The sequence below is a fragment of the Silene latifolia genome, chromosome 10 (assembly GCF_048544455.1).
Source record: "Silene latifolia isolate original U9 population chromosome 10, ASM4854445v1, whole genome shotgun sequence".
Lineage (NCBI taxonomy): Eukaryota > Viridiplantae > Streptophyta > Magnoliopsida > Caryophyllales > Caryophyllaceae > Silene > Silene latifolia.
In genome coordinates this window covers 147167814-147195671 of record NC_133535.1, presented here as the reverse complement: position 1 = coordinate 147195671, position 27858 = coordinate 147167814, and the positions used below count along the sequence as shown (strand labels likewise).

At 39.7% G+C, this 27858-nt stretch overlaps 4 protein-coding genes across 5 annotated transcripts; 1 reads left to right on the top strand and 3 right to left on the bottom strand.

Moving 5' to 3' along the window:
* Positions 1-1051: 1051 nt before the first annotated feature.
* On the bottom strand, positions 1052-2479 carry LOC141608451 (protein TIC 20-v, chloroplastic-like). Its single transcript, XM_074427806.1, has 2 exons — positions 2461-2479; positions 1052-1759 (listed from the first exon to the last, which is right to left on the bottom strand). Exons 1-2 carry the CDS (start codon positions 2477-2479, stop codon positions 1248-1250), a joined length of 531 nt encoding a protein of 176 aa, XP_074283907.1. The 3' UTR covers positions 1052-1247.
* LOC141609309 (uncharacterized) lies at positions 2392-6136 on the top strand. Of its 2 annotated transcripts, XR_012527350.1 has the most exons (4): positions 2392-2510; positions 2800-4629; positions 4716-5669; positions 5769-6136. XR_012527350.1 is itself a non-coding variant. In XM_074428408.1 (3 exons), exon 2 carries the CDS (start codon positions 3632-3634, stop codon positions 4604-4606), a length of 975 nt encoding a protein of 324 aa, XP_074284509.1. In that variant the 5' UTR covers positions 2392-2510; positions 2800-3631; the 3' UTR covers positions 4607-4629; positions 4716-6136. The 2 variants fall into 2 exon arrangements, 1 of the variants encoding a protein (XP_074284509.1); XM_074428408.1 differs by having other exon boundaries at positions 4716-6136.
* Positions 6137-8627: 2491 nt separating this feature from the next.
* LOC141608450 (disease resistance protein RPS2-like) lies at positions 8628-16874 on the bottom strand. The gene is made up of 2 exons (XM_074427805.1): positions 16853-16874; positions 8628-11170 (listed from the first exon to the last, which is right to left on the bottom strand). Exons 1-2 carry the CDS (start codon positions 16872-16874, stop codon positions 8628-8630), a joined length of 2565 nt encoding a protein of 854 aa, XP_074283906.1.
* A 536-nt stretch (positions 16875-17410) lies between these two features.
* Positions 17411-19431, bottom strand: LOC141608449 (uncharacterized). The gene is made up of 2 exons (XM_074427804.1): positions 18129-19431; positions 17411-17625 (listed from the first exon to the last, which is right to left on the bottom strand). Exons 1-2 carry the CDS (start codon positions 19429-19431, stop codon positions 17411-17413), a joined length of 1518 nt encoding a protein of 505 aa, XP_074283905.1.
* Positions 19432-27858: the final 8427 nt, after the last annotated feature.

The window sequence follows — 27858 nt, the reverse complement described above, 5'->3', positions numbered from 1 at the left end:
CCTATAAGAGGTATTTATTATTTTTATTTTATTATTAACTGAGATAGGAAAAAGCACTTAAATTGTAAAGAATCATAATGTTCCACATGCTCTAACAAGTAACATGTCATATTGTAAAGAATCATAATTTTCCATATTATAAACGATTGTACTCAATGACCCGCTTTAAATATTAATATGTACGAAAAGATATAAATTTGGCCACACAGATAATGCAAAAGATATAATAATTATATTATAATTAATCACAACTGACAAAAGATCTATTTTCCATTTGAATTTGTTAAGAACTACTAATTACAGAGTAGGTATATATATAAACCATGCATGTTATCAAATGAGGATCTTCAAAACACACCTCGAGAATGCAGAAATCTGATATATATGATTCCACAAATGAGGATCTTCAAAACACACCTCGAGAATGCAGAAATCTGATATATATGATTCCATGAAAGAGCAAAGAAAGAAAGCATATGACGAGGAAGGACATGGATCAAACTCAATAACAGTTGATAAATTGCTAAATGAAATACTACTTTCTGAAAGTATGAATAGATGCCAGATGAAAATATGAGATATATATCTTGCGTGATTATGATGTGCCTTGTGAAAGCGGTTGGAATTAATTAATTTGTGTTTGAATAACCCCTGCGCTAAGTGGACAACCAAACGACATCCATTATCATGCACAGTACTAATTCCTTAGAACTAAGCACCGATAATTCCTACAGTAAACCAAACAACCACTAAACAGACAGGCGACAACAATTATCATTATCCCAACCAACTACATTTGCAGTCTCATAGCGACAACATACAAGATTTAAGTAAACATACACATGTATCACGTATGTAAGTTTATTCGAGACACAATAGAATGTACACAGAACAACTGCAACCCTCAACGTCTAATCTCAGGTTAACTATGCCACACAATCAGTAACATAGAAACTACAGTACTACATTCCTGCTCAATTACAACAACAACATAATACATTACTGCTCAATTATTCGATTTAAACCATACATCAACATTCCTACTCAAAAATACCATCCTACTCAATATTTTCATATCAAATGAACGAAATTCGATACAATTGGGATGCAACAGAAGCAGACATATACCATTCTACTCAATAACATTATCTTTTCAAGTATACAACCTTTGATACAATTCAAACAGAAACAGGCACATATAACTACATAAAACTCCAAAAACCCGAAACCAAATGAAAAGAAACAAACTAAGGGACTTGCCTCTCAACAGCTTCAGCAACAATGGGCAATCTAGGGACTTGTCCAAGAGCACACAACGACGAACCGTAAATCAAACTAATCAACAAGAACAAAAACACAGTACTATCCAAACTCATCACCAAATCCAACCCAAACCCACCTGTAGGATTCACAGTTCTCTCCAAAAGATCAGGAAATATCAGCAAAACATCAAGAACAATAGCTCGCATTGTATTGAACCTAACATATCTACTAAAATTAGGGTTTCTAACAACAACAAAATAAAGTGTCGAAAATACTAAAACCCCATTAAAGGGAAAGCTTTTAAAAGCTTTAATTGCAGGAATTAAGGGTTGAAGGGCAATTTGGAAAGGGGTAAATTGGGTAATTAGGTATTTACCATACTTTATACCGTCAAAAAAAGGGTAAAAGTAGCAAACTGCAGAGATTAAACGATCTGGGGCATCAGCTAAATCAGTGTTATTGTTGTTGTTCTTCTTTGATTGACAAAGATTGAGTACTTTTATATGAATACTTTTATTTTTAACACTTTCACGTTATTTTATTTCCTTTGTTTAAAATTAAATATTTTTGATGTCTATAAAGTGATTTCTTGATACAGGGTGTATTTTCACAAATTTTGTTGATAATAATATAATTGGTATCTTTAAATTAAGGTATGATTCATTTTTTTTATGGCAAGTTAATAATTATAATTAAACCAAAATATACAATAATAACACTATTGTCCAATTGCTAAATCAAGACAATATAGGAAAAAAAACGCATGGAATTCAAGTCTAAATAAAGTTGGATTTAATATGTATTTTAGGTACAATGTGGACTCTATCTATATATAAAAAGGATAATTATTGCTAATGCAATTATTAATTATCTGGATTAAATTAGTTTTGATTAGATAATTATTTAAATTAATAATTATAAAATAAAAATAAAAATATTTTTTAAAAATAAAGAGGTTGATAAATTAAATTTGACTCCAACAATAATTTCACATTTCTGTTCATGTCATCCACAATATCTTACCATTTTAGTTAATATTGAGAGGTGAACCAATATTATAAATTTCGTCGCAACGACGGACAAAATCTAGTTTACCTTAATTCCCCCCCCCCCCCCCAAAAACGATATCCCTAATTCAGTTTAATTCATCCCACAAAATCCTTCACTCACCTTAATTCCTCCAATAAAATATCCCACTCCTCTTCTCGTTCACCATTATTGAATCGCAGAATGATTTCTACTTCTTGGTATGTTTGTTTTTCAATTTATGTTGGTTATTACATATATATGTTCTCTTTTAAATCAGTGGTCGGTATTTTTAACCCTAATTATTGTTGTTGCTCAATCTCAATCCTAATTGTTGTTTTTTTCAATTTGCGTTGGTATTGCTTCGTTTATAGGATGAGCACTAGCATAGTTAATTTGTTTAGTATTAATTTAGTTAATAAGTTATTTGTTTTAACTAGTAATTTTGTTGTTGTGATGGTTAATTGCATTGTTTGATGATTGAGACGTTTTTGATTGTTGATATTGAAGTGTTAAAGGAAGCTTGCAAGGAAAACAACATAACTACAAAGCTAACCTTAAGATTTGTCATGGAGGGTCGTTTGTCACTAATACAAAGTGTGGGACAGAGTATGTGTCGGGAGCCGTTTATTTGAAAACGGGAATGGATGTTGTTGACATTCTTAGAAATGAGTTGCATTATGATGATATATATGAGTTATGGTTCAAAAGACATAGGCCGAGTTTGTTTGCTGGGAGAAAAAAAATCACAAGTGATGGGGATATAGCCAAAGAGGAAAATGGTGTGCTTAGTTTGTATGTGGTCCAACATCCTACCCCATTTACAACAAAAATTAATGCATAAGTGCACAACCCATACCATCTGCCACACTTGAGCTTACACCATCTACTACTTTCAATGAGCCTATACCATTTACTACTTTCAGTGAACCAGCCCAGTTGAGATCAAAGTTGACATGTAGGAGGAAAAATCCAATGTTTTCACACAATTAGCCTTTTCATGCTCCTAAATCCACAAATTCCCTTCAAACAAACACAATTATCCATTCACCAAACTCGTTAGAACATCAAAACTCACGTGCTCTACTATTTAACTCACCTCCAAACAATACCTCATTTGAACAACCTATCTCTGATGAGTCACAAAGTTATGAAAATGAAGAAGATGGTATTTCTGATCCAAATGTAGCATTTAGTGAAGATGATTTAGAAAATGCATAAGATGACGACTTGTTTGTACAATTTGTTGATGCTGGCATTCTAGATAATGTTGAGACTATTTTAGGGAATTTAACTCAATTGGGAGGTGAAGAAGTTGAGGGGCTATATCTTGAGGAAGAGGATGATATACTGTCTGATGAAGATGGAGCTGAACAGTGACTGTGGATCTGACAATGAGCAAACAGAATACCCAACTTTCAACCAACAAACTGATTTTAGAAAGCCAATAAACTTGTGTTTAGGTCTCAAGTTTCCTAATCATTTAGTTTTTAAGAAAGCTTTAAGGTACCATGCAATAGAAAATGGGTATGATTACTACTTTTCTCACAATGGTACTAAGAGAGTAACTGTGTATTGTAAGCATAGATGTGCATGCGCTTGGGTGAAGAAAAGAGGAAAACTTCCAGCCTGCAAGTGTGAGAGTGATGTTACTTGTAATTCCAAGGTACATGGAAAGAAGTTGAAGGCTGAAAGTACTTTTCAAGTGAAGAGTCTGAGGTTGAAACACACTTGTAGCTGGACATATTTCAACTCGAAGGTAACATCTGAGTTTTTGGCAGAGAAATACGTAGAGGATTTTAGGTTAGAACCTCACAAAAAGCTTCAAATATTTATTCAGAGTGTTTTCAAAGACATTGGTGTAGAGATTAAGTATTACAAAGCTTACTACGCAAAAGAGAAAGCAATTAAGATGATATATGGGAATGATGAAGAGCAATACAAGAGGGTGTGGGATTATACTGAGACAATTAAGAAGCATAACCCAGGAAGCTCCATGTTTGTCACACTTAGTGGCATTGATAAGCCCCCACCATATTTCCAAAGAATGTACATGTGTCTAGATGGGTGCAAAAAAGGGTTTGTAGCTGGATGCAGACTTGTTGTAGGATTAGATGGGTGTCATCTTAAGGGAGCTTACTCGGGCCAATTGCTAGTAGCTGTTAGCAAAGATAGAAATTGCAATATTTTTCCAATAGCTTGGGCAGTGGTCGAAGTTGAGAACAAAGACACTTGGACTTGGTTCCTAGAACTTCTAATGAGTGATGTAGAGTCAGTTATAAATGATAACACACATATTAAGCATAAGGATGATTGACCTTCATTTCTGACAGGCAAAAGGTAATGTTGACCAGCTTCTGTTTTTTTTTTTCCATTTTTCATGTGTATTACAATGCTTACGCAAGTTACTTTTGTTGATTTGATAGGGTCTACTTGAGGCATTTAATAAAGTGTGTCTCAATGTTGAACTCATATTTTGTGCTCGACACATTTGGGCTAACTTTAGCAAAAGCTTTAGTGGAGAGGAGTACAAGCAACTGTTCTGGAGTGCTGCTAGAGCTTATGCAAAGAGTGACTTTGGTATGATCATGGAGGCATTGAAGTTGTTATCAAAAGATGCACATGGGTATTTAGCTAATATCCGTCCAAAACAATGGTCCAGGCATGCCTTTAGTACTAAGACAAAATCAGGTATTCTCTTAAACAATTGCTGTGAAAGTTTCAACAATGTGCAAAGGAGTTGTAGAGATAAACCTATTTTAACTATGATGGAGTGGATTAGAAGGTATACAATGAAAAGGATGCGGTCAAAAAGGGAGGGTACAAGTACCTATGAGCATAAAATAATGCCCAATGCGAGAAAACAACTACAAGTGGCTGCTAAGGAGTCTAGACAATGCACCTTCATACAGTCAGATTTCATGGAGTTTGAGGTCAAACACATAGAGAAGAGGTTTGTTGTGAATTTAGACAAAAAGACGTGTGGATGTGTCAGGTGGAATTTGACAGGTATACCATGTTCTCATGCTTTTGCATGTATTACGAAAAAGAGGTTGGTCCCTGAATTGTTTGTTCATGACGCCTACACAAAAGACACCTACCTAAAAACATATTCCCACTCTTTACACCATCTGCCAGGACCTATAGAATGGTAGAAAACAAACCATCCCCAACTCACCCCTCCCCCATTTAGAAAAATGCCAGGAAGGCCAAGTGCAAAAAAAAGGAAAAGAGGCCCAACCAAAGGTAAAAGTAAGAAATTTGTTCAAAGAAAGAAGAAGGGCAATATGTGTAGTAATTGTGGAGGAGTAGGACATTACAATAAAACTTGCAAGAACCCTACAACTGCTGTAAAAGAAAAAAGATCAAGAGGAAATCAGGTATTCAACTTTTAAAGCTCACAAGCATGTAGGGCTAAATTTCATTCCCTTCAAAACTTCAGTCTAATATCTATCTTATCACTTTACATGGCATCCAAGAACATCTACCGAGGAGGTGGCATACTGGCATTGCTAGGAAGTCAACCACAACCAACTCAGAGTCGGTCACAACCGTCTGAAAGTCATCCAACAACTCAACCTTCAACAACATCCAACTCCGTCGCAACTTAAAGAAGATCAGTGAGCTGAACTGAAGGCTGTGCACCAAAAGTTTTGTTTTTGTTTCTAGAATTAGCCTTCAACTTTTGTATTTTGTGTCGTAACTGAATTCAGGAATTGAGAAGTAATTAGCTTTTGCATCCAATGCATATCTTTTTGGCTATAGTGGTAAGTTTATACGTTATGCATAACTTTTGTATCCAATGCATAACTTTGACTAATCTCTTATGAGGCTCCCTATCTTTTTATGCCTTATTATTCATTGAATTTGCTCACGTGATGCTTATTCCGTTTTTTATTTTTAATTGGAAAAATCCAGTTCCATGCTGAGAGAGAGAGAGAGAGTTTAGTTAAAAATGGGTAATAAACATAAAAAATGGAGGGAAAAAACAAAAATAGTGTTAAAAGTTTTAGGGGGAACTTCACACGTGCAAAAATAAATAATTGGCATGAAAAAGAATCTCTCCCACTGGAGGTTTTGATTTGAGAGTAATAAACATAAAATTGATTAATAATGGAGTGTTACACAATTTTTTGATTAAAAGGCAGTATTTTACAAACTCACCTATATAAAAGGGAGTGTTTCACAAATTATCCTTTAAAAAAACACAAAATTTTATTGTTATTAAACTATAATCAAATTTTATTTTAATCATCAAAAGATTCTAAAATGAACATGCAAACAAGTATTAAAGATAGGTAAAATATTCGAAAATAAAATACTCTATATTATGTATAAGATAATGTAATATAAAGTTTAAGTTAGATCAATTAAACTATCTTCTCGATCTCTTTAATTAAAAAAAAAAAAATAGTTGCATGAGACCATGACTTTACATAATATATTAGAATAATTCACCTTTAAAAATGAATTTTTACACACAATACTTGGTCTTTTAGTAGATACGAGATTTATTATGAAGAAATTTAAAAATTAAACATAACTGAATTAGGGTACAAATTAGTTTTTTTTTTTTTTTTTTTTTTTTTTTTTTTTTTTTTTGGTGTAAAGTGTATAAATTAGTTTACAAAACAAAATATGTGAAAAGATTTCAAGCTATCACAACAAGCTCTAATAAGTAAATTATTATACATATCTGAGGTACTACAACAGATAGTGTAGTTTTTGAGTTTTATAATAAAGTTTTAGAGTTTTGTATTAAAAATTATGAGCTTTACTATAAAATTTCTGAGTTCGTTCATTTAAATATTACGCTCAAATTAAAAACGTAGTTGCTCTTTCTGGTACAACTTTTATTTTTTCATGTACATTTTTTCATGGGATATTCTACATGGTACCCCTCAACTTTTTGACTTTTTACATGGTATCCCTACATTTTTTAAAACATACATGGTACCCCTAATTGTTGTCATTATCAATGAGTGTACCCCTAAACTTTATTTTTCGTCAATTAAACTCAGTTTTAGACGTTAAGTGATTACTTGGACGCGTAACCAAGCTTGTCATTTATCATCCCATGACATAAGGACTCTATTAGGCTCAATATCCATCTTTGGACGTGATAATTTGGCATGGGATCCATAAATTTTCCGTCAAAAATTTTTTAGCCCATATATATCAATAAATATTAAGATCGAGATGGATATTGAGCCTAATAGAGTCCATATGTCATGGGATAATAAATGACAAGCTTGGTTATGCGCCCAAATCATCACTTAACGCCTAAAACTGAGTTTAATTGACGGAAAATAAAGTTTAGGGGTGCACGTAGTGATAATGACAATAATTAGGGGTATCATGTATGTTTTAAAAAGTGTAGGAGTACCACGTAGAAAGTCAAAAAGTTGAGGGGTACCATGTAGAATATCCCTTTTTTCATTTTGTTTCCAAACACTATCCTTCCCCTCCTTAATATTCTTTGTTTTTTTTCTCATCAAACCTAATTAAATTTCTCTCAAATTCTTCAATGATGTATCTTAATTTCTCATAGCCAACAAGTAACAACTTCAATTTATCAATAGAATACATTAATTTTTGGGAATTACTTTGATTTAATGATTTTTGTCTTTAATTAGGGGTTTGAAATTTTTAATTAGTATTAAATCCAAAGTACGATTAATGACGCGGAATTATCGGGGCATTAGGCAATCTATACTGCATTTGGGTAAGGGAAGTAATTGTACTTTGAAGTATGTACAATTTGTACACCATTGAGAATCTTCTTTTTCTCTTGATTTAGAGATTATGCTCATAACCCTTTGCTTCCAATTTGCTCATCTATTTCAAGTCATTGGAAATTTATCAGAGTATGATCTTAGTTTGCTTTATGATCCAGAAATAATTTCACAAATCATCATGGTTGAATGTTTGAAGGAAAATGGAAAAGGCGGTTGAGTTTTGGTAGAGTAAAAAAGCAAGAGGGGAGAAGATGATTAAAAAAAAGGATAAAATTGGAAAATGCTTACTTGATAGAGTAAAATGCGTACAATGAAAGAACATCACCCATTAAAAAATTACAATGTAACTCAAAAACCGCGTACATAAGATTTAAAATGTATCACAAGCTTCACAAACTCCGTCAGTTCCTCAAACCCACAGTGCTCGCGTACATTACCTTACACCTACATTCCATCACAGCATGAATTTGGTTAAAAAGACTCCGTGTTACTCTTTCTACTACAGGTAAAAGTAAGACTTTTGACACCACCATATTCTTGAGTTTGATATGAAACAGAAAATGCTACACGATGTCAAAAAGAAGAATACTAACATTCAAATCACAGATCATCGAGGTGGATTTGAGTGAACAGCTTGTCAAGTCTTTCGGATAATAGAGGTTCATCCCATTCCAAGGAATCCCACCAAGTTTTATCCGCGGCTATTTCTTTGATGTTTGCAGCATCATCAGTTGTCATACACAGATTCTTGAGCTTCGGACAATTGTAGAAATGCATGCACTCCACATTCGCCCAAGTGAGTTTCCCGATTTCACACAGGTTAGGCAGGTAATACAGTTTTAGAACTTTCAAGCAAGGTAGAACAGAAAATTCCTCGGAACCCAACTGAACATCCTCAGAGAAAATATATTTCAAGGATACACAATCTTCAATCACCAACTCCTCCAATTTCGGAAGGTTCTTCATCATGGACAAATTGAAAACATAGGTCAATTTAGGACATGCGCGCAATGAGAGAAATGTTAGCATGTTAAAGCTTCCCTCTGCCAATAGATGATGGCCACTGATAATCGCCTCGAGGCTCCACAAACTGTTGAGACTCAAATATTCTAGAGATGGGAGGATAACCTTTTCGCCTTCTGCGTGATGTATAATAGCTTGGACCTCTGGACAGTCACTCAGTATGCATATTTTCAAGGCATCCATGTTATCAATTCCAAACTCTGATAAAAAACAAATACTAAAGTGATGATCCAAGTAAAGGGAAGTAGCTCGTTTGAGTACTTCCACCACTCCTTGAGGAATTGTTTCACCATTAACAAACCTCAAACATCGCTTAGAACTACTGTGCATTAGTTCTGCATCTCTGGTAACTAGAGATAATGCGTGTTTGAAATCGTGTCCAATGATAAAGTTGAAGTCTGTCACATATCCATTTTTCCAAGATTGGCTTCGTTGCAAAAACCACTTAAGGCTTTCTAACTCGGGGAAGTGAAAATAGAGGGCAGTCAACCACAAGCGGCTCACCTCTTTAGTTATATCTGATACACTAATTGTCCAATGGCGATCTCCAGGCTGTACAAACATGCCAAGTTCTCTTAGGTGAAGCTTTGAAATGGTTCTGTCACCAATCAACTTCCTTGGAAGATTAGCATACTCACTGTTCTTTATGAACCCATAAAATGAAACTTTCAAGCTTTCTAAATTTGCTAGTTCACTGATGGTATCAGGCAGATCTAACAATTCGGTCCCTTGAAGATCAAGCACCTCAAGAGCTGTAAGTTGTCCAATTGCCGAGGGAAGTATAACCAAGTGCTCACAATCACGCAAAATTAACACTTGGAGGCCTTTGAGGGTAAATAAAGAGTTGGGTAATGACCTGATTCTGGTTTGCGAAAGGTTTAAATTTGTGAGAGAGTGCATACTATCAAAAAAGGATGCAGGTATGACCCTTAAGTATCGGTTTCTTTGAAGGAATAACGATACCAGAGTTGGGCAATATGGCTTGCTCGGAAGGGTTGAGAAATCGTTATCCATCAGAAAAATAAAAGTAGCTTTCTCCCATTCCTCAAGTGGTGGAGGTTCCTTTAGTTGATCACCAATTTTGATCAAGTATTTGTCAACTTGTTTAGTTCCTAATTTCCCCAATCGACGACCCAAGAACATTTGACGACCTTCTCTACTGAACTGAAGGATTGCTAACGCAGAATCTCTTATCATATTATGCATCCTAACCATCATAGTCTCGTTACTAGCCTCTAGTAACGACGCCTTCACCAGCAGTCCTACAATATCACTTGCTCTTTTATACGCAACCATTGTCGCCCCACCAAGCAATCCTTCAGTGATAAAGCGGTTTACCAATACAGAAATGTGAATTTGCTGGTTCTCTAAGACGAGAGCAGAATATAAAAAACATGTCTTCACGTCATGATCTTTTAATCTGTCATAACAATATCTGATATAAGGATTTAAAGAATAATCTCTGTCACCTATTGTAAGAGAATCTAGGCGTTCCGCTGCACGCCTCCACTGAAGGGGACTGGTCTCCGCTTTTAATGCACTTCCAACAACGGAAATTAGCAGTGGAGAGTTGCGACAATTGGCAACAACTTGCTGAGCAAAGGGTTTGATCTTTGGGGAATCGATTAGATCGCCCACTTGACCACGAAACCATTCCCAAGCAGCCGGGGCAGAGAGAAACCGAAGGTGAGCAAGCCCATGTACGTACACATTTGGTTGGACAGATGAGATAGAGACATTATGCACCAACTCAGTTTCTGGTTTCTGAAACATATCCATTAGCTCTGATATGCTAGAATCTGACTCTGAATCACTTCCTGATTCCAAGTCATTCTGAACACATGAGCCTCCTGCTGCTGCCACTCTAAAATCATCTGTTCTTTGTGCATGATCTGAAGAATCTGAATCACTACAAGACATACCACATGCTCGAAACTCACCCATTGTAAAATCTAAATGAGGACCAATTTTTGATTTCAAGTCGTGTTGAACATATGAGCCTCCTGTCTCTGCCACATTAGAACCATATCGTCCTTGTATATGATACTCGTATAAAACAGGACCAATTATTTGTTTACCAGGAGTGTCCTCATTGCCCGATGTTAGTACTCTACGTTCACCTGTCAAAAGGGAAGAATTAATTATATGATCTTATAATAATAAAAAAAAGGTTTTTTTTTTTTTTTTTTTTTTGAGGATTAGAAAAACTATAAATCATAGTTCCACTACTGAAATAAAACTTTAAGAAAGAGCATCTGCGGATATGATATAAATGTTAGTGAATGATTTCCGTATCATTCATCAGTATAATCTTGTTAATATTTTTATACTTAGTCAAAGTTGTTATTATTCTTTCCTTCTTGGGAAAATGCACGCGGTGTCCTTGAAGTTTCGAATTTTGCCCGAAATACCCAATTTTTTGTTCCGGAAAACTTTAAGCGGCTATAGCTCGTGTCTACGAGTTCAGAAAGTGATACTTTTTTTTTTTCAAATCGATCATCTTTCCGAGAACTACGATTTGAAAAAAAAAATTGTCGTATTTGGATCCCGTGTCTAGGAGTTTTTGTACGTCAAAGTTTTTTTTACCGTACAAACTTTAAGTGACCATATCTCTTGGTCACGAATTCCAAACACGACAATTTTTTTTTTCAAGTCGTAGGTCTCGAAAAGATAATCAATTTGAAAAAAAAAAGCATTACTTTCTGAGCTTGTAAACACGAGTTATAGCCTCTTAAAGATTTCCGGATCCAAAAATTGGGTATTTCGGGCAAAACATCAAATTTCAAGGGCACCGCGTGCATTTTCCGTTCCTTCTTTCTAGCACTAACCTAGGCACCTAATCTCTAAATTTTAGGCTACAATATATTTGCTTGTACTATATATAATGTAATTTACAACTCAGTTGAACATCAATATAAATTACACCCTCTTATTCTAGATAAACCTCCGTATTCATGGGGTACTAGAATTAAGGAGATGGATTAAAATAAGGTAAAGCATTGTAGTGAGATTTGGTAATTGGAGAGAGGGAAGGTATTGTGGGGTATTAATTATTGTGGGTGGGGTGATTAAAATAAGTATTGTTGTGGGGTAAGTTGATTAAAATAAGTATTATTGTGGGGTATTGTTGTGGGTAAGGTGACTAAAATAAGTATAAAATTTTACTAAATAAGGAAATAGGGAAGGTATTGTGAATAGATGAAAAGGGAAAGAGAGAAGTTTATGTAGAATAGGAGGGAGTATATTCATTCACATTCTCTACATGGTATCAGGAGAAAGGTTCGATCTCCCGACCAAACCCTAAACACCAATCTGTGCTTCCTCGACCCCCGTTTCAATGTCAGGAAACACCATTCCCAACAACTCCGAGCCCACGAAACCTCTGGTGCTCGTCAATATCCATGATGTCACGAAGTTTGATGGATCAAACTATCATCAATGGCGCATCCAATTTGAAGCGTTGTTGCAAAGGTATGATCTATCAAAATTCATTGATGGCACTCCTCCACCGTGCAAAGTCCTTGAAGATAAGGACAAATCCCCTGTACCGAACTCTGCATATCAAACCTGGTTCCGGCAAGATCGACTAGTTTTCGGTGCCGTGGCAAGCCCCCTCACTCCTTTCATCAGTCCCATTCTCAACCGTCTAGCCACAACTAAGGATGCATGGGATGCTCTTGCATCGTCCTACGCTCGTCCGTCTCGTGGCCATATAAAACAACTCCGTCACAAGTTAAAACACACCACCAAAGGCACGTCCTCCATTACCGAATACATGAACAAATTTAAAGCAATCGTTGATGACCTCGCGCTGCTTGGTACGATTATCTCCCTAGAGGACGTCACTATCACATCATTGATGGTTTGTCGTCTTCATATCAAACCGTCATTGATGCCGTCAATGCACGTGACTCTCTGATTAGTTTCTCCGAATTCCATGAGAAACTAATTCGCCAGGAACTTATTATCCAACAGACCGAGGCTTCCCAGACCACAACCTTCACTCCCATGGCCCATCCTACCTATGCTCGACACTCCGCTTCACTGAACCACACCCGTACCCACACCCCACCCTCCACTCAACCATCCACGACCCCTAACCAAAACCCCAAGAACCCCTTCCTTGGTAAATGTCAATGGTGCCACGCTCAAGGCCATACCTTGTTCTATTGCCCCATATTCAAAGCCCTTTACCCGGATATCCAAGTCCCTCCTTATACTCGAAACCCCGATGCACAGTCCACCACCTCTGCCCAAGCCAACCCCACGACTCTCACACCTCAACCCATCCCTTCCCCGTGGCTCCTTGATAGCGGTGCCTCACACCACGTCACTGCGGACCTCACCAACCTTTACCTTCATTACCCATATGATGGCACCGACGAAATTGTTATTGGTGACGGGTCCGGATTGCCCATCTCAAATGCCGGTTACGTCTCTTTACCTTACTCTTCTAATTCGTCCTTTCATTTAAACACAGTCCTTCACGTTCCCAAAATGCATATGTAATAACCAGGATATTTAAGAACTCTGTTGACCGACTTTGTTGACCAAACAGACCTTAGGGATGAATGGGTGAGGGATCAGGCTTGTAACATGAGCTTTATAGGATTGTTTACTCGACCTAGTTGAGGCTACTCAGCCGAGTATTACCTATACTCGACCGAGTAGAGCCTACTCGGCCGAGTACTCCCGTACTCGACCGAGTATGGCTGCTGTCGACACGTTAATAAAAATTGCAAGTTCGCGAGATTCATTTAATTTCATTTCCCATTTCCTCGACAGTTTCTCTTTCTCTAACCCTAGCCTATCTCCCTCTCCTATCACCCCATCTCTTCACACTCTAGTGTAAATAGCTTAAACCCCCATCATGGGAAGGACGGGATTCGCTAGCGAAGGATGACGTGTGTGGTGGCCGTCTATGTCACCGCTGATGCGTATTGTTAGGTAAGTCTTTGCCTTGTATTCTTTTGGGTGATTCTTTGAGTATAGTTGTGTAATAGGAGGTGGTTATCATTGTTAGGATGCTTATTGGAGTCGTGCGTGGCTGTGTATGGATGTCTTACATGCTTTGCGATGAGGTAGGGTTTCCTACTCAGTTTTACTGTTAATTGTTATGGCATGATTGTTTCGTGATTATTGTTAACTGCTGATCATCGGAGTATAGGCGTTGTGGTGACGGTGTTGGTGTGGAGTGGTTGTGACAGCTGTGATGTTGTGTGTTGTGATTGTGGTGGAGTCACTTGCGGGAGTGGCTTCACACCCTAGTTCGCCCTCCGTGGAACCCGCCACGGGAGGGGATGTGCACATTAAGGGACATGGATTTGTTTTAGTCGCTCGTTGATGAGCTGGACTTGGTGGGATCGGCTGCGGTCACCCACTGGCGGCGTGGATTACTTGTTGCGATGGGTAATCTGGCAGGGCTACACACTTCGGTGTGTAGTCGGTTACTATGTGAGATCGGGAGACCGGGGAGTGTGGATGATCAGCTGGTTACCATGTTGTTTGCCTTACATTGATTGAGTAATACTGACCCCGTGTTGTTGTTTGTAAACCTGCGGTGATCCATTCGGGGATGATGAGAAGTTGGCTTAGCAGGTACTGTTGATTGTGGCTGCTAGGATTGGAGGGATCGAGTCATCACGCTACCAGTCTAGAGATGTTGTGTCATGAGTGGTGTTGTTGTATCTTAGGTGTAAAGAGTTTGCATTTGAGTTGTATTGTATGAGATATATTAATATTTTATAATTGTTCTTTTATTGTCTAATTTGATCTACTTCCTCGGGAAACCGAGATGGTGACACCGCCATACACTGGGATGGTCCTTGGTAAGGCGTCCTGGTGTGCGGGGGTGTTACAAAGTGGTATCAGAGCCGACGATTTTGGAACCTGAACCAATGAATCTAATGAATGTAGGGTGTCAACTAAAATGAACCTGGTGTATGTGCGTTGGGAGCCCCAGCCGATGCTAGATTTTGGGTGAGAATGCGCCCTCATTTCAAAATCATGGCCCCATCGAACTTAAGCCAGACACGGAAAAAGGGGTAGCTAGTGAGAGTCATTGACTGCTTAATGATGATTGCTGTGTGCATCTATGTTTATGATGATATGTGTTAAAGTTTAGAGTGGGTGATGGAATGGTTGTGATGTGCGACCAGAGGTAAGTTAATCGATTGTTAAACGGTGATTGCGTTGTATAGTGATTGTTGCCTGGTAATCGTGGTTAAGTGTATATTTTGTGAGTAGCGGAATCTGTGATGATGTGTTATAGGAGCTAGACCGTGCAGGTACAGTAATTAATTGCTAAGTATGCTAAAAGGTAAGGAGTAGTTGTTTCATAGCAAAGTGAGGAATGAAGGTAGAAATGTTGATCGAATTGGTAGTGGATGTACAAAATACGTGTTGATATGTGTTTGTGTGGTAGAACTAAGCTCTAATAGTGACGAGCCGGTTGCACGGAACTCCGAACGATGTTATTTATTTTGCAGGAACAATGAAAATTTATGATTTCCTCTTCACTCTTGGAAACTCGACCGAGTAGAGTATTGTACTCGACCGAGTAGACCATACTCGGCCGAGTATAAAGCTACTCGACCAAGTGTCCGTTTGGTGAAAATTTTAATCGCTACTGTCCTTAAAAACTTGACCGAGCAAGGAGGATACTCGACCGAGTAGTCGACACTCGGCCGAGTATGCCCAACACTCGACCGAGTATTGCTGTAGCGGGACTTACTCGGGTTATACAAAAACCCTATTTTTGTCCCATTCTTTCTTATTTCCGCCTCCCATCTTCACATCTCCTTCTCTCTAAAACTTCATATCCTTCCTTTCTCAAGCTTTTGGGGTCAATCCTTGGTGATTAATTCATTCTCCTTTGCTATAAACCAATCTAAGGTAAGGTTTTAAGTCGATTTCTCTTTTTATTTTCAAAGTTATGGTATAATTTCAGCTATATTTCGAATTCTCTTTGCGAACACCTGAAATCGAGCATTTATCTCACTAATTCTTGGATTTAATCGTATATAAACCTCGTGTATGCCCTTGTTTAAGCAATTTCATGGTTTAAAATTTGATTTCTATATCCTAGGGTTGCTAAAAACGAAAACCTCCTTGTTTGATGTTTATCCTGTGGCTTGAGGTAACTCAAAGCTTCCAATCATATAATTTGTAAGGTGTTTGATGATTTTCTGATAAAATTTGTCTTAAAAGATCGTTTCAAAATATGTATACAATTGAAGACAGACCGTCTTTTTCTATAAGAGTTGTTGTGTCAATCCCCTGTTTAAACTTGTCCTTTTGCAGTATGGTGAATACCAGAGGCTTACCCAGCAAAAGAACTCGTGGTAATGTTCAGCTTGAGACGGGTCAGTCAAGCCGTGACCCTGTGGTTCCATCGGTGGAGGCACACCCATCGGTAATATTCTCTGATTTCAATCCCCGTAAGGCTTTTGTGGCCCTTATGCGTCGTCCATTCCGTCCCACCCGCTGTATTAATCCTGGAATTCTTGAGACTTTAGGGATTAAAGAGGACATATTTCACATCTTTCGGGTTCTGGGTATGGAGGGGTTATATCACCTGAGGAAGAAATCCTACCCCCACTTGACCCTTGAGTTTTTGAGCTCCTATGTTTATGACAATAAGGGAAAGACTGTCTCTTTTCGTCTCATGAATGAGGATCATGAGCTTACCTTAGATGAGTTTGCTGACCATTTGGGTCTAGAGGCCGAGGGGGAGGGGTACCTTAGTGATGTGGCCAAGAACAGTGGTGCACCTCTTTACCTTCCATATTTGACTGGCAGACCTGCTCCTAGTGCCAGTGCCATGTTGATCAATAATGTGCAGCATGTTTCCCTTCGTATGTTTCTAAGGATGTTGACCTGTTTGTTATACTCGAGAGACGACGTGAGCAAGCTTAATTCTCACGAGGTCATGTTGCTTATATCTTACCTTAACCTACACCGTCAGAAACCGTTCTACTACAGTGCTCCAGGGGTAGTGTGCTCTAGTCTTGAGCGCATGGCACAGTTCGATACCCGACACATTGCTTGCGGGGCCATAGTGACCCGCCTAGCTCAGCGCCTGACAGATTTTAAGGCCCCACCTCCGGAGAGGGATGGGTATGTAGAGACTGTTCCTACCATGGACGCTCAGTACTTGTGTCAGAACAGATGGTTGAGAAGGATGGATGACGGGTCTTATGCCTGGAGGGTGAGGGGATCTATGTGGATGGTGCTTCCAGACCCAGCTCGCCTTCCTGTTGTTGACCATTTGGCTGAGTGGGAGCCTTGTGCTATTCCTAAGCCTCCGCCCCAGACCTACTTGATTGACCCTAGGATCCTCTTGGACCTACCTGAGACTGTCACCGTGCCTGAGGGGCAGCAGCAGACACCTCCCCTACCTCGAGAGCGCCGTAGGGTGAAGCAGTCCAGGGTAGACCCGGTTGTACCTGAGCCCTCTTACTCTGCCCCAGACTTTCACCCTTACCAGTACTCTCCCTACCCCACGGTGCATGACCCCAGGATGCAGCCGAATGACCTGGCTGAGCGGATCTCCACCACTTTGGTGCTCCGTAACCTGCATGAGATGACCCTTAACCAGGGCATAGGGACACAGCTAGCACAACCTGTCTGGTGGAGGGGACCGGGAGTGGACACGGGAGTATTCCACAGCTATGGAGTGGACCCGAGTTACTGGAGACCTCCGGAGGAGACTGAGTTTGGCTGCCTTGCGGGACCGTGGGGAGCCAACTATGGCAGTCAGCTAGGAGGAGATGCATCAGCAGGTTTTCCAGGTGTGGGCAGTTCAGGCGCAGGTACTTCTGGCGCAGGTGGTGATGATGACATGGAGGAGGGTCCTCGTTTTTTTTTTTGTTGCAAGAAAAGCAAGCCATATATTCATCCTTAAAGGGAATAAAAGAGGCAATTTCTTACAAGTATAGCCAATAACTTAGATGCTACTCTAAGCATTAAGGTACTCTATCATCTCATGTTCGTCACATTTTTCCAATACATGATATAGTCTAACACAAACAATATATTGTACTCGACGTAGCAAGTACTCAACTTTATGCTCCACACCTCTGAAAATTCTGCAATTTCGTTCCTCCCATAAACTGTACACCAAGGTACTCAGATATCCCAAAAACCAATTTTGTTTCCAATGTTTCTTAGCACGCCTGCTGGAGATCCATGCTATTTTCTCACGTAGTTGATTTGATCGACCCAAAATGCGCATCCACTGTAAAAGTTGTAGCCAAATTGTTGCAGAGTAAGAACAGTTGAAGAATAGATGCTTGTGGGTTTCAAGTGCTGCTTTACAGAGCACACACCTGTTAACAAGGACCATGCCCTTCTTATTCAGTTGATCCACCGTAGCTAGTTTCCTCTGCAAAGCCAGTGTCATGATGACACTGTGCTTAGGTAAGACAGTTCGTATCCAAACCATCCTCCCCCATCTCACTTTCTCCTCTTTGTCTCTGATCTGGTCATAAACCAAAGACAAACAAAGCTTTCCTTTTTTAACACAAGACTGCAGAACAGCCTGGACAGCAGCTACAGTGCCATGTTTTTGAAGTAAGTCATCCCGTACCTTGAGAATACTCTTCCAACTCTCAGCATGATAATTCTTAGGAATCATAGTCCAGAAGCTATCTGTCTTGATGTTATACAGATAGTTCCAAGCTGCCCAAGAGCTATCAGAATTCTGATCAATGTCCCAAATCCACTTACAAATCAGACATTTGTTCCATGCCAGTACTTCTTTAATATTGAAGCCACCCTCATGCACTGGTTTACAGCAAGTGACCCAGATTTTCATTACCATTTTCTTTGTGCCTTCATCTGTATTCCATAAGAAATTCCTACAGAATTTGGTAATCATTTTGATTACTCCTTTGGGAATCAACAAAGTAGAACACCAAAATTGCTCAAGGCCAAAAATAACTGTATTAAGCAGACTAATTTTCCCAGCATAGGAAAGAGTTTGAGTTGACCAGTGATGGAGAGTTTGCTGAACTTTAGTGAGCAGATCAGCAAACATGGATTTATTGAGTTTTCCTTCATTTAGAGGTACACCTAGGTATATGAAAGGGAAGGTCCCCTCCATATAACCAGTGGTCCTCAGAATTTCCTGCTTGACATCCTCCCTAACACCACCCATATAGATGTTTGTCTTCTCTGGATTTGCCTGCAGTCCTGAAACTTTTGCAAAGTAGTCCAAAGAGTGAGTTACAGCTGCAACAGAGGGAGTGTCTCCCCTAACAAGGATCATCAAATCATCAGCAAAAATCAAGTGATTCAAACCAAGTCTCCCACACTTTGGATGATAAGAAACCTGATTTCGTTTATGGATTCCTCTGAGAATTCTTGAGAGAATTTCCATTCCTCGTTATTGACCTTGTGTTGTTAGATTGCTTGGAGTGGCTTCTTTGATGTTGGATTTATTTCTTTTGTGTTGGACTTATTACTTTTATGTTGGATGTTTACTTTCGGGATTTATTAGTTACTATGGATGACTGTACTTGGCCTTAAGGCCGTTACCTTTCTTTTGACTTAATTGTGGACCTCGTGGAATTGGTTATATTCCGTATTGTGGTAGTATGTTTGGTTGCAGGTAACACAGGATGTTGGATTGCAATTGTTGGCTCTCTGCCTGTTACAACTCGACCGAGTATAAACAATACTCGATCGAGTAGTGCTTACTCGACCGAGTATACTCTTATACTCGACCGAGTAGAGCTTACTCGGCCGAGTAACCATTCATACTCGGCCGAATTGTACTGTTACAGGGACCCCTTGTGATGTATGCTTATCATCTGTCAGATGTATGTGGTTGCTTACATGTTAAAGTGGGTAGGTGTTTCATAGTATCATTTAGCATAAACGGTCTACGTTGGTATGCATGTACTTAGGGTAGTATATTGATTTATGAAGATTAGACATATTGTCACAGTCAACATGGTGGATCTTAACTTGGTCATAGTTCTAGAGGAGTTCTTATTTAGTGTGGGAATACCAAAACATAGTAAGAACGTGTTATAACTGCCCGAGTCTATACATTTGCATGTTGATGATTCAATGCAATATATCGTAACTTCCCTGTTTGGTTACAGTTACAAACGGCCCAACTGGATAAATGAACCTGGTGGTCGGTGCATGTCTAACATAAAGACTAACGAATAAAGCGTTATCAGTTGTTAACCTCACCGTTGGATCTATATCGAATTCTTAATTGTGGTCACATTCTGTTGCTATGAGTAACATTCGTGTAATGTCATAGAGTAAGCTTTGTAATATTAAGTAAGGTCATTTATAGTTATGGGTAATGTCACGGTTGAGACGTATGTGTTGGTTCGCGGTACGGAAAGTGTTTAGCGGTGAACTTCGGGGAAGAAGTTCCTTTAAGAGGGGAAGAGTAATGTCCCGGAAATAAATGTTTTATTATGTCTATAATATTTGGAATCACGTGAATATTATGTATGTTAGTATTCGGAATTGCATTTATGTTTCCTTGAAGCTGTATCCATAGTGTACTCAAGTGATATGAATGTTGTACTTTTTACCTATGTTATACTGTGTATGGGTGTATGGAATGTTGTGGTTGGGTTTTGTTTTGTAGTTGTGTATGGGTGTATGGTTGCTAGTTGTTGTATTGCTTTTAACAAGAGAGTGCGGAGGAATTCGTTAATTTCCGTAAGTTATGTGTAATAGTTAGTGAGCGGTATTGCTTGGAGGAATAGCTGTATAGCTGTGGTAGATAATTGTTGCATGCTGTGGTAGATAATTGTTGCATGAGTAATGTGCTGTGGCGGTAGTGTCAGAACGGTTTGAGGCTGTACACCTTTAGGTAGGTGGAGGGTGTCACAGTGCGTGACCCTGAGGTGAGCGGAGTGTGGACTGAACTTCGGGGACGAAGTTCTTTTTAAGGGGGGAAGATTGTAATAACCAGGATATTTAAGAACTCTGTTGACCGACTTTGTTGACCAAACAGACCTTAGGGATGAATGGGTGAGGGATCAGGCTTGTAACATGAGCTTTATAGGATTGTTTACTCGACCTAGTTGAGGCTACTCGGCCGAGTATTACCTATACTCGACCGAGTAGAGCCTACTCGGCCGAGTACTCCCGTACTCGACCGAGTATGGCTGCTGTCGACACGTTAATATAAAATGCAAGTTCGCGAGATTCATTTCATTTCATTTCCCATTTCCTCGACAGTTTCTCTTTCTCTAACCCTAGCCTATCTCCCTCTCTTATCACCCCATCTCTTCACACTCTAGTGTATATAGCTTAAACCCCCACCATGGGAAGGACGGGATTCGCTAGCGAAGGATGACGTGTGTGGTGGCCGTCTATGTCACCGATGATGCGTATTGTTAGGTAAGTCTCTGCCTTGTGTTCTTTTGGGTGATTCTTTGAGTATAGTTGTGTAATAGGAGGTGATTATCATTGTTAGGATGCTTATTGGAGTCGTGCGTGGCTGTGTATGGATGTCTTACATGCTTTGCGATGAGGTAGGGTTTCCTACTCAGTTTTACTGTTAATTGTTATGGCATGATTGTTTCGTGATTATTGTTAACTGCTGATCATCGGAGTATGGGCGTTGTGGTGACGGTGTTGGTGTGGAGTGGTTGTGACAATTTTGTGATCTTGTGTGTTGTGATTGTGGTGGAGTCACTTGCGGGAGTGGCTTCACACCCTAGTTCGCCCTCCGTGGAACCTGCCACGGGAGGGGATGTGCACATTAAGGGACAGGGATTTGTTTTAGTCACTCGTTGATGAGCTGGACTTGGTGGGATCGAAATTTCTTTGTCACCCATTTGGGCGTGGACTACCTGTTGCGATGGGTAATCTGGCAGGGCTACACACTTCGGTGTGTAGTCGGTTACTATGTGAGATCGGGAGACCGGGGAGTGTGGATGATCAGCTGGTTACCATGTTGTTTGCCTTACATTGATTGAGTAATACTGACCCCGTGTTGTTGTTTGTAAACCTGCGGTGATCCATTCGAGGATGGTGAGCAGTTGGCTTAGCAGGTACTGTTGATTGTGGCTGCTAGGATTGGAGGGATCGAGTCATCACGCTACCAGTCTAGAGATGTTGTGTCATGAGTGGTGTTGTTGTATCTTAGGTGTAAAGAGTTTGCATTTGAGTTGTATTGTATGAGATATATTAATATTTTATAATTGTTCTTTTATTGTCTAATTTGATCTACTTCCTCGGAAAATCGAGATGGTGACACCGTCATACACTGGGATGGTCCTTGGTAAGGCGTCCTGGTGTGCGGGGGTGTTACAGCATAAGAATATTATTTATGTTTCTAAATTTTGCGCCGATAATAATGTGGTTATTAACTTCGCTTCTGATTCTTTTGTTGTAAAAGAATGTAACACTAGCGCAACCTTATTCACTGGCCCAGCGAAAGACGGTGTATACTATTGGCTCACGTCATTTCCGCAAGCACATGCCGTGTCCCTTCAAAATGCTGATCTTCATCATCGCTTTGGTCACCCTCATTTAGTTGTTTTCAATAATATTGTCTCTAGCTTAAATATTAAATCTATTTCGTCAAACAATAATTGTGATGCTTGTTCTATTTATAAAAGTCATAAATTACCATTTACTATTTCCTCGCTCACTTCTCAATTTCCGCTTGAAATAGTTTTTAGTGATTTATGGACCTCTCCCGTTCACTCGTTTGATGATTTCAAATACTACGTCATTTTCGTCGATCATTTTACGAAATTCACGTGGTTTCTCCTCTTAAAGAAAAAGTCGGACACACATCATACATTCTTAAATTTTAAAGCCTTTGTCCAAAAGCAATTTTCCCGACCTATACTCACTTTATATTCCGACAATGGCGGCGAATTTGAGAAACTAAAAACTGACCTAGCCACAAATGGCGTTCAGCACTTAACTACCCCTCCTCATACACCCGAACACAACGGCTTTGCGGAACGACGCCATCGTCATATAGTCGACACCGGTCTTGTTCTCCTAGCCCATGCCTCCATGCCCATCTCCTATTGGTCCCTAGCGTTACAAACTGCGGTTTATCTTATCAATCGCATGCCAACATCAACCCTAGGACACCAATCCCCCTACTCTCGCCTTTTCCACACCGCACCAAAATACACAAACCTCCATAATTTCGGCTGCCTTTGTTATCCATGGCTCCGTCCCTATGCCCGCCACAAACTCGACCCACGCTCCATTGCTTGTGTCTTTGTTGGCTACTCACCCACTCAACATGCTTACATGTGCCTTGATCCCAATACCAACCGCATTTACGTTTCCCGTCATGTTCGCTTTGTGGAGACAACTTATCCCTTCGTGTCCAAACCGACAACAACTCCCCTTCCTACCTCTGTATCCTGGTGCGACCTCACTCTTCCCACCCTCTCCTGCGACACCCCTGCCACTCAACCAGAACAACCCACCCCGGCTTCCCCAACTCCACCGGAACAACCAACCCCTGCCCCCACCTCTGAACCTATCACCCCTATCCCACATCCTCCACGATCTATTACCCGTGTCTACTCTCGTCGTCCCACCACTGACCCAGCCCCAAACCCATCCTCCCCCGAGTCCTCTCCAGCTCACCAGCCACCACCCACCCACACTCATGCTACCCGTGCTTCCCATAACATTTTTAAACCCATTGATAAACTTAACCTCAATGCTGAACTTTAGTCCACCGAGCCCAAAACCACGAAGCAAGCCTTACTTAGTCCAACCTGGCGAGCTGCGATGGAAGCTCAATTTAATGCCCTTCAAACAAACCAAACATGGGAACTTGTTCCTCCTTCACCCGATCAAAACATCGTGGGTTGTAAATGGGTATTTCGTACCAATTACAATCCCGATGGAACCATCCACAAACACAAAGCCCGCCTTGTGGGCAAAGGTTTTAACCAACGCCCTGTGTTAGACTACAATGAAACTTTCAGTCCCGTCATTAAGCTTGCCACGGTCCGTTTATTACTTGGTCTTGCTGTCACCAGGGGTTGGTCAATTCGCCAGATCGACATCAATGACGCCTTTCTTCAAGGCACCCTCACTAATACGGTTTTTATGCCTCAACCTCCGGGTTTTGTTGACTCAAACTATCCGTCTCATGTTTCCCGCCTTAAGAAAGCCCTCTACGGCTTCAAACAGGCGCCTAAGGCCTGGTACACTGAACTACGGTCCTATTTGCTCCCCTTGGGTTTCCACAACTCGGCCTATGACACTTCATTATTTATTCTAAATGGTACTCATGACTTATTTGTGCTTGTATACGTTGATGATATAATTGTCACATGTGCTTGTTCTTCCCGAGTTGACTCCTTCATTCAGGCCCTTGCACATCGCTTCTCTCTAAAGGACCTCGGTCCCCTTGCCTATTTTCTCGGAGTTGAAGTACAACCGTGTACCAAAGGGCTTTTTCTCACTCAACAAAAGTACACCACTGATTTGTTGGAACGCACAAATATGCTAGATGCTAAGCCGTGTTCCACTCCAATGGACTCATCCACCAAACTCGGCCTTCGTGATGGTCTTGCTCATTCCTATCCCATCGAATTCCGTGCTATAGTAGGGAGCCTTCAGTACTTGTCTCTCACGAGACCTGATATTGTATTCGCCGTAAGTAAGCTCTCTCAATTTATGCATCAACCTACCATGTGCTATTGGTCTGCTTTGAAACGACTCCTTCACTATCTCGCTGGCACACTTTCCCATGACATCACTATTTTCCGAGATAACCCTCTCCACCTACATGCTTACTCTGACTCGTATTGGGTTGGGGGGGGGGGGGGGGAGGAATCCCGATGATCTTACATCCACTGGTGCCTATATCGTGTACCTTGGTCGTACATCCATATGTTGGAGTTCCAAGAAACATCGAACAGTTGCTCGGTCTTCCATAGAAGCTGAATATGGTTCTATTGCTAATGCTATGGCTGAACTAACATGGCTCGGTCATCGCCTTACGGAGCTCCACATTGCTCTTCCCACTGCCCCAGCTATTTACTGTGATAATCTTGGTGCAACACATCTAAGTGCTAACCCCGTGTTCCATTCCCGCATGAACCATGTTGCCCTCGACTACCACTTCATTCGAGAGTGTTAAATCATGCAAATGGGCCTGGGCCTTACCCGAATGGAGGAGAGACAGACCACTTAACAACACAAGGGAGGTTCCATCCTAAAACCAATTGGCTATAGGAGAAGTAGCCCCCTTGGTTATAAAGTGGTACAATCTCTCTTTCTCCTTCAATGTGGGACACTCACATGTGGGTTAATATGAGATTCTTCAGAGAGCGTGTTCAATCCGGTCTAGTCTTATGCGTATAGTTCCAATTGCCAATGATGACCAACTAGCTTATGCGCTCACCAAACCTCTTCCGCGGCCTCGCTTTAATATGCTCATGTCCAAGATCGGACTCTCCATCCGGCCGTCTTGCAGGGGGATGTTAGTGAATGATCTCCGTATCATTCATCAGTATAATCTTGTTAATATTTGTATACTTAGTCAAAGTTGTTATTATTCTTTCCTTCTTTCTAGCACTAACCTAGGCACCTAATCTCTATATTTTAGGCTACAATATATTTGCTTGTACTATATATAATGTAATTTACAACTCAGTTGAACATCAATACAAATTATATTCATTCACATTCTCTACAATAAAAACAAAATCATCTCCCTGTCTCCATACTGTAAGAGTTGATCTCCAAAATGGAAGCAAGTAATTGGGTTGGTTAGCAAAATGAAAGTGAATGGATTAAGAGTATATGATACAATTCTGGTTGTTAATAGCAAGAAGGAGAGTCGAACTCGGGTCTCCTCAATAGGCAAGCAAATCACAGCATAAGAGTCCTAACTCCTAATCAAACTAGATAAATGAGTCGAGTAGTCGGATTCGACTAGGATACAAGTTAGCTGGCGGTAATTAGTTAATTAAAATAAAGATGATTTCCATCATCCGTAGGAATACTTGATTAAAATAATGACGATTTCTATCGTCAGTAGAATTGCCTTAAGCGTAGGACAATAGGAGTATTATTTCCATTAGAACTATTCATTACTATTAGTATAAATAACTTACGTTGTATTAGGAATTAATTCATTGAAGTTTAAAATAAAATTCATAAAATCGATCAAGGTTGATCACCAATTTCTAGGTTTGAACAGTTAATTTCAAATCTCATTTTGAATAAACTCTGCCCCTTCGTGAATCAAGGTGTGGGTTCGATTCTCACCACAAGCAACGTTTGTTGCTCTTAGTCGCTTCCGTACTCAGATCAGTATAGCTTGGTTAGTAAAGTTAGTTATGCTAGATGACAAAATAGCAGGTTGTTAGTTGGTAGTTGGGTTGTTATCAGACTTCTACTAAGTTGGTTTATAATTAGTACTCCATAAATAGTCAATGTAATCATCATATTAACACAAGTTTATCATAATAATAATATGCAAATTTTATGTTCATGGTATTTTATATAATGCCTTTCTAGTCGTCAATTGTCAAATTATAATATACTCATTTATTCGAATTTTTTTCTAAAATGGGGTTGAAAACCAAAAATATTATCAAAATGAGTTGAGTTTCAAAGTTATTATCCAAAATGGTCCACGTCAGCCCGAAGCTAGCTTCGGATTCAAATCGCTCTCCCCCTAAGCGACTACATTCGGGATGACATGAAAATAAAGTTGCTTTTAAGAGCCAACGATTTTAGCCCAAGTCGCTCGGAGGGCCGGCGACTAGAAGTCAAGTCGCTTGGGCAGGCAGCGACTTCAGGCGTACTGATATTTTTATTAAAAAAAGAAATTACAAAAACAAATTGAAATTGTGCGGAATCGAACCCAGATCATCACACGAAGAGAATCACTTGCCTCTCCTCCAGTACAGCAACAAAACGTTTTTGTATATTTCTGTCAAATATATGTATATATATCATGAGGCATTGCACAAAGTCAATTCACACAAAAAGGGTAAGACTGGTCGATTTGCTTTTAAGGCTCATATGAGTAAAGCATATGATAGGGTGAATTGGAACTTTCTTGAAGCTGTCCTCTATAGAGTGGGTTTTTCCGGAAAGTTTGATAACTGTCATAATGAATTGCGTGACTACAGTATCGTACCAGGTACTCTTCAATGGTACTCCACTTCAGTTATTTCAGCCAAAATGTGGGCTTAGACAAGGAGACCCTCTTTCTCCTTATCTGTTTGTGTTATGTATGGAGGTTTTATCAAGAAATGTTTTACGGCTACAACACAATGGGATTTTAAAGGGCATTACTTTAGCTCAAGGGGAAAGACAATTGACCCACTTATTCTTTGCGGACGATGCGGTTTTCTTTCTACAAGATAAGGTTGGTTCAGTTAAGGCTTTTAACAAGCTCTTAAGAAGGTACTGTAAGGAGTCCGGGCAAATTATCAACGAGGAGAAATCAGGGATTATTTTTAGTCCTAGTACCAACATTAGGAAGGCAAGGGAGTGTATGAAGACGCTAAAAGTTAAAGGAAATAAAGGATTGGGAAAGTATTTAGGCCTCCCGACTGAGTTTCAGGGATCAAAAAAGGCTTTCTTCGATGGCTTGGTAAATCACGTGATCAAACGCATTTCGTCATGGAATGGGATTTTTCTATCTCCAGCTGGAAGGCTAACCCTCATTTCATCAGTCCTATCAAATCTTTCAAATTACTGTCTATCGGTATTCAAAGTACCGGTAAGTGTGACTTATAGAATTAACGCTCTTCTGTCACATTTTTGGTGGGCTGGGTGCAAATCAGGAAAAACCATTCACTGGTGTAGTCAAAAG

Excerpts from the sequence above, each read along its gene's own strand:
- LOC141608450 (XM_074427805.1), bottom strand. The coding sequence starts at position 16,874 with ATGGCACTGGCACTAGGAGCAG. Across the intron at positions 11,171-16,852 it reads GGCACTGGCACTAGGAGCAG|GTGAACGTAGAGTACTAACA; the intron begins GTCTGCCAGTCA and ends CCCTTTTGACAG.
- LOC141608449 (XM_074427804.1), bottom strand. The coding sequence starts at position 19,431 with ATGGAAATTCTCTCAAGAATTCTCAGAGGAATCCATAAACGAAATCAG. Across the intron at positions 17,626-18,128 it reads AAATTGCAGAATTTTCAGAG|GTTACGGAGCACCAAAGTGG; the intron begins GTGTGGAGCATA and ends CATCTCATGCAG.
- LOC141609309 (XM_074428408.1), top strand. The coding sequence starts at position 3,632 with ATGATATACTGTCTGATGAAGATGGAGCTGAACAGTGACTGTGGATCT.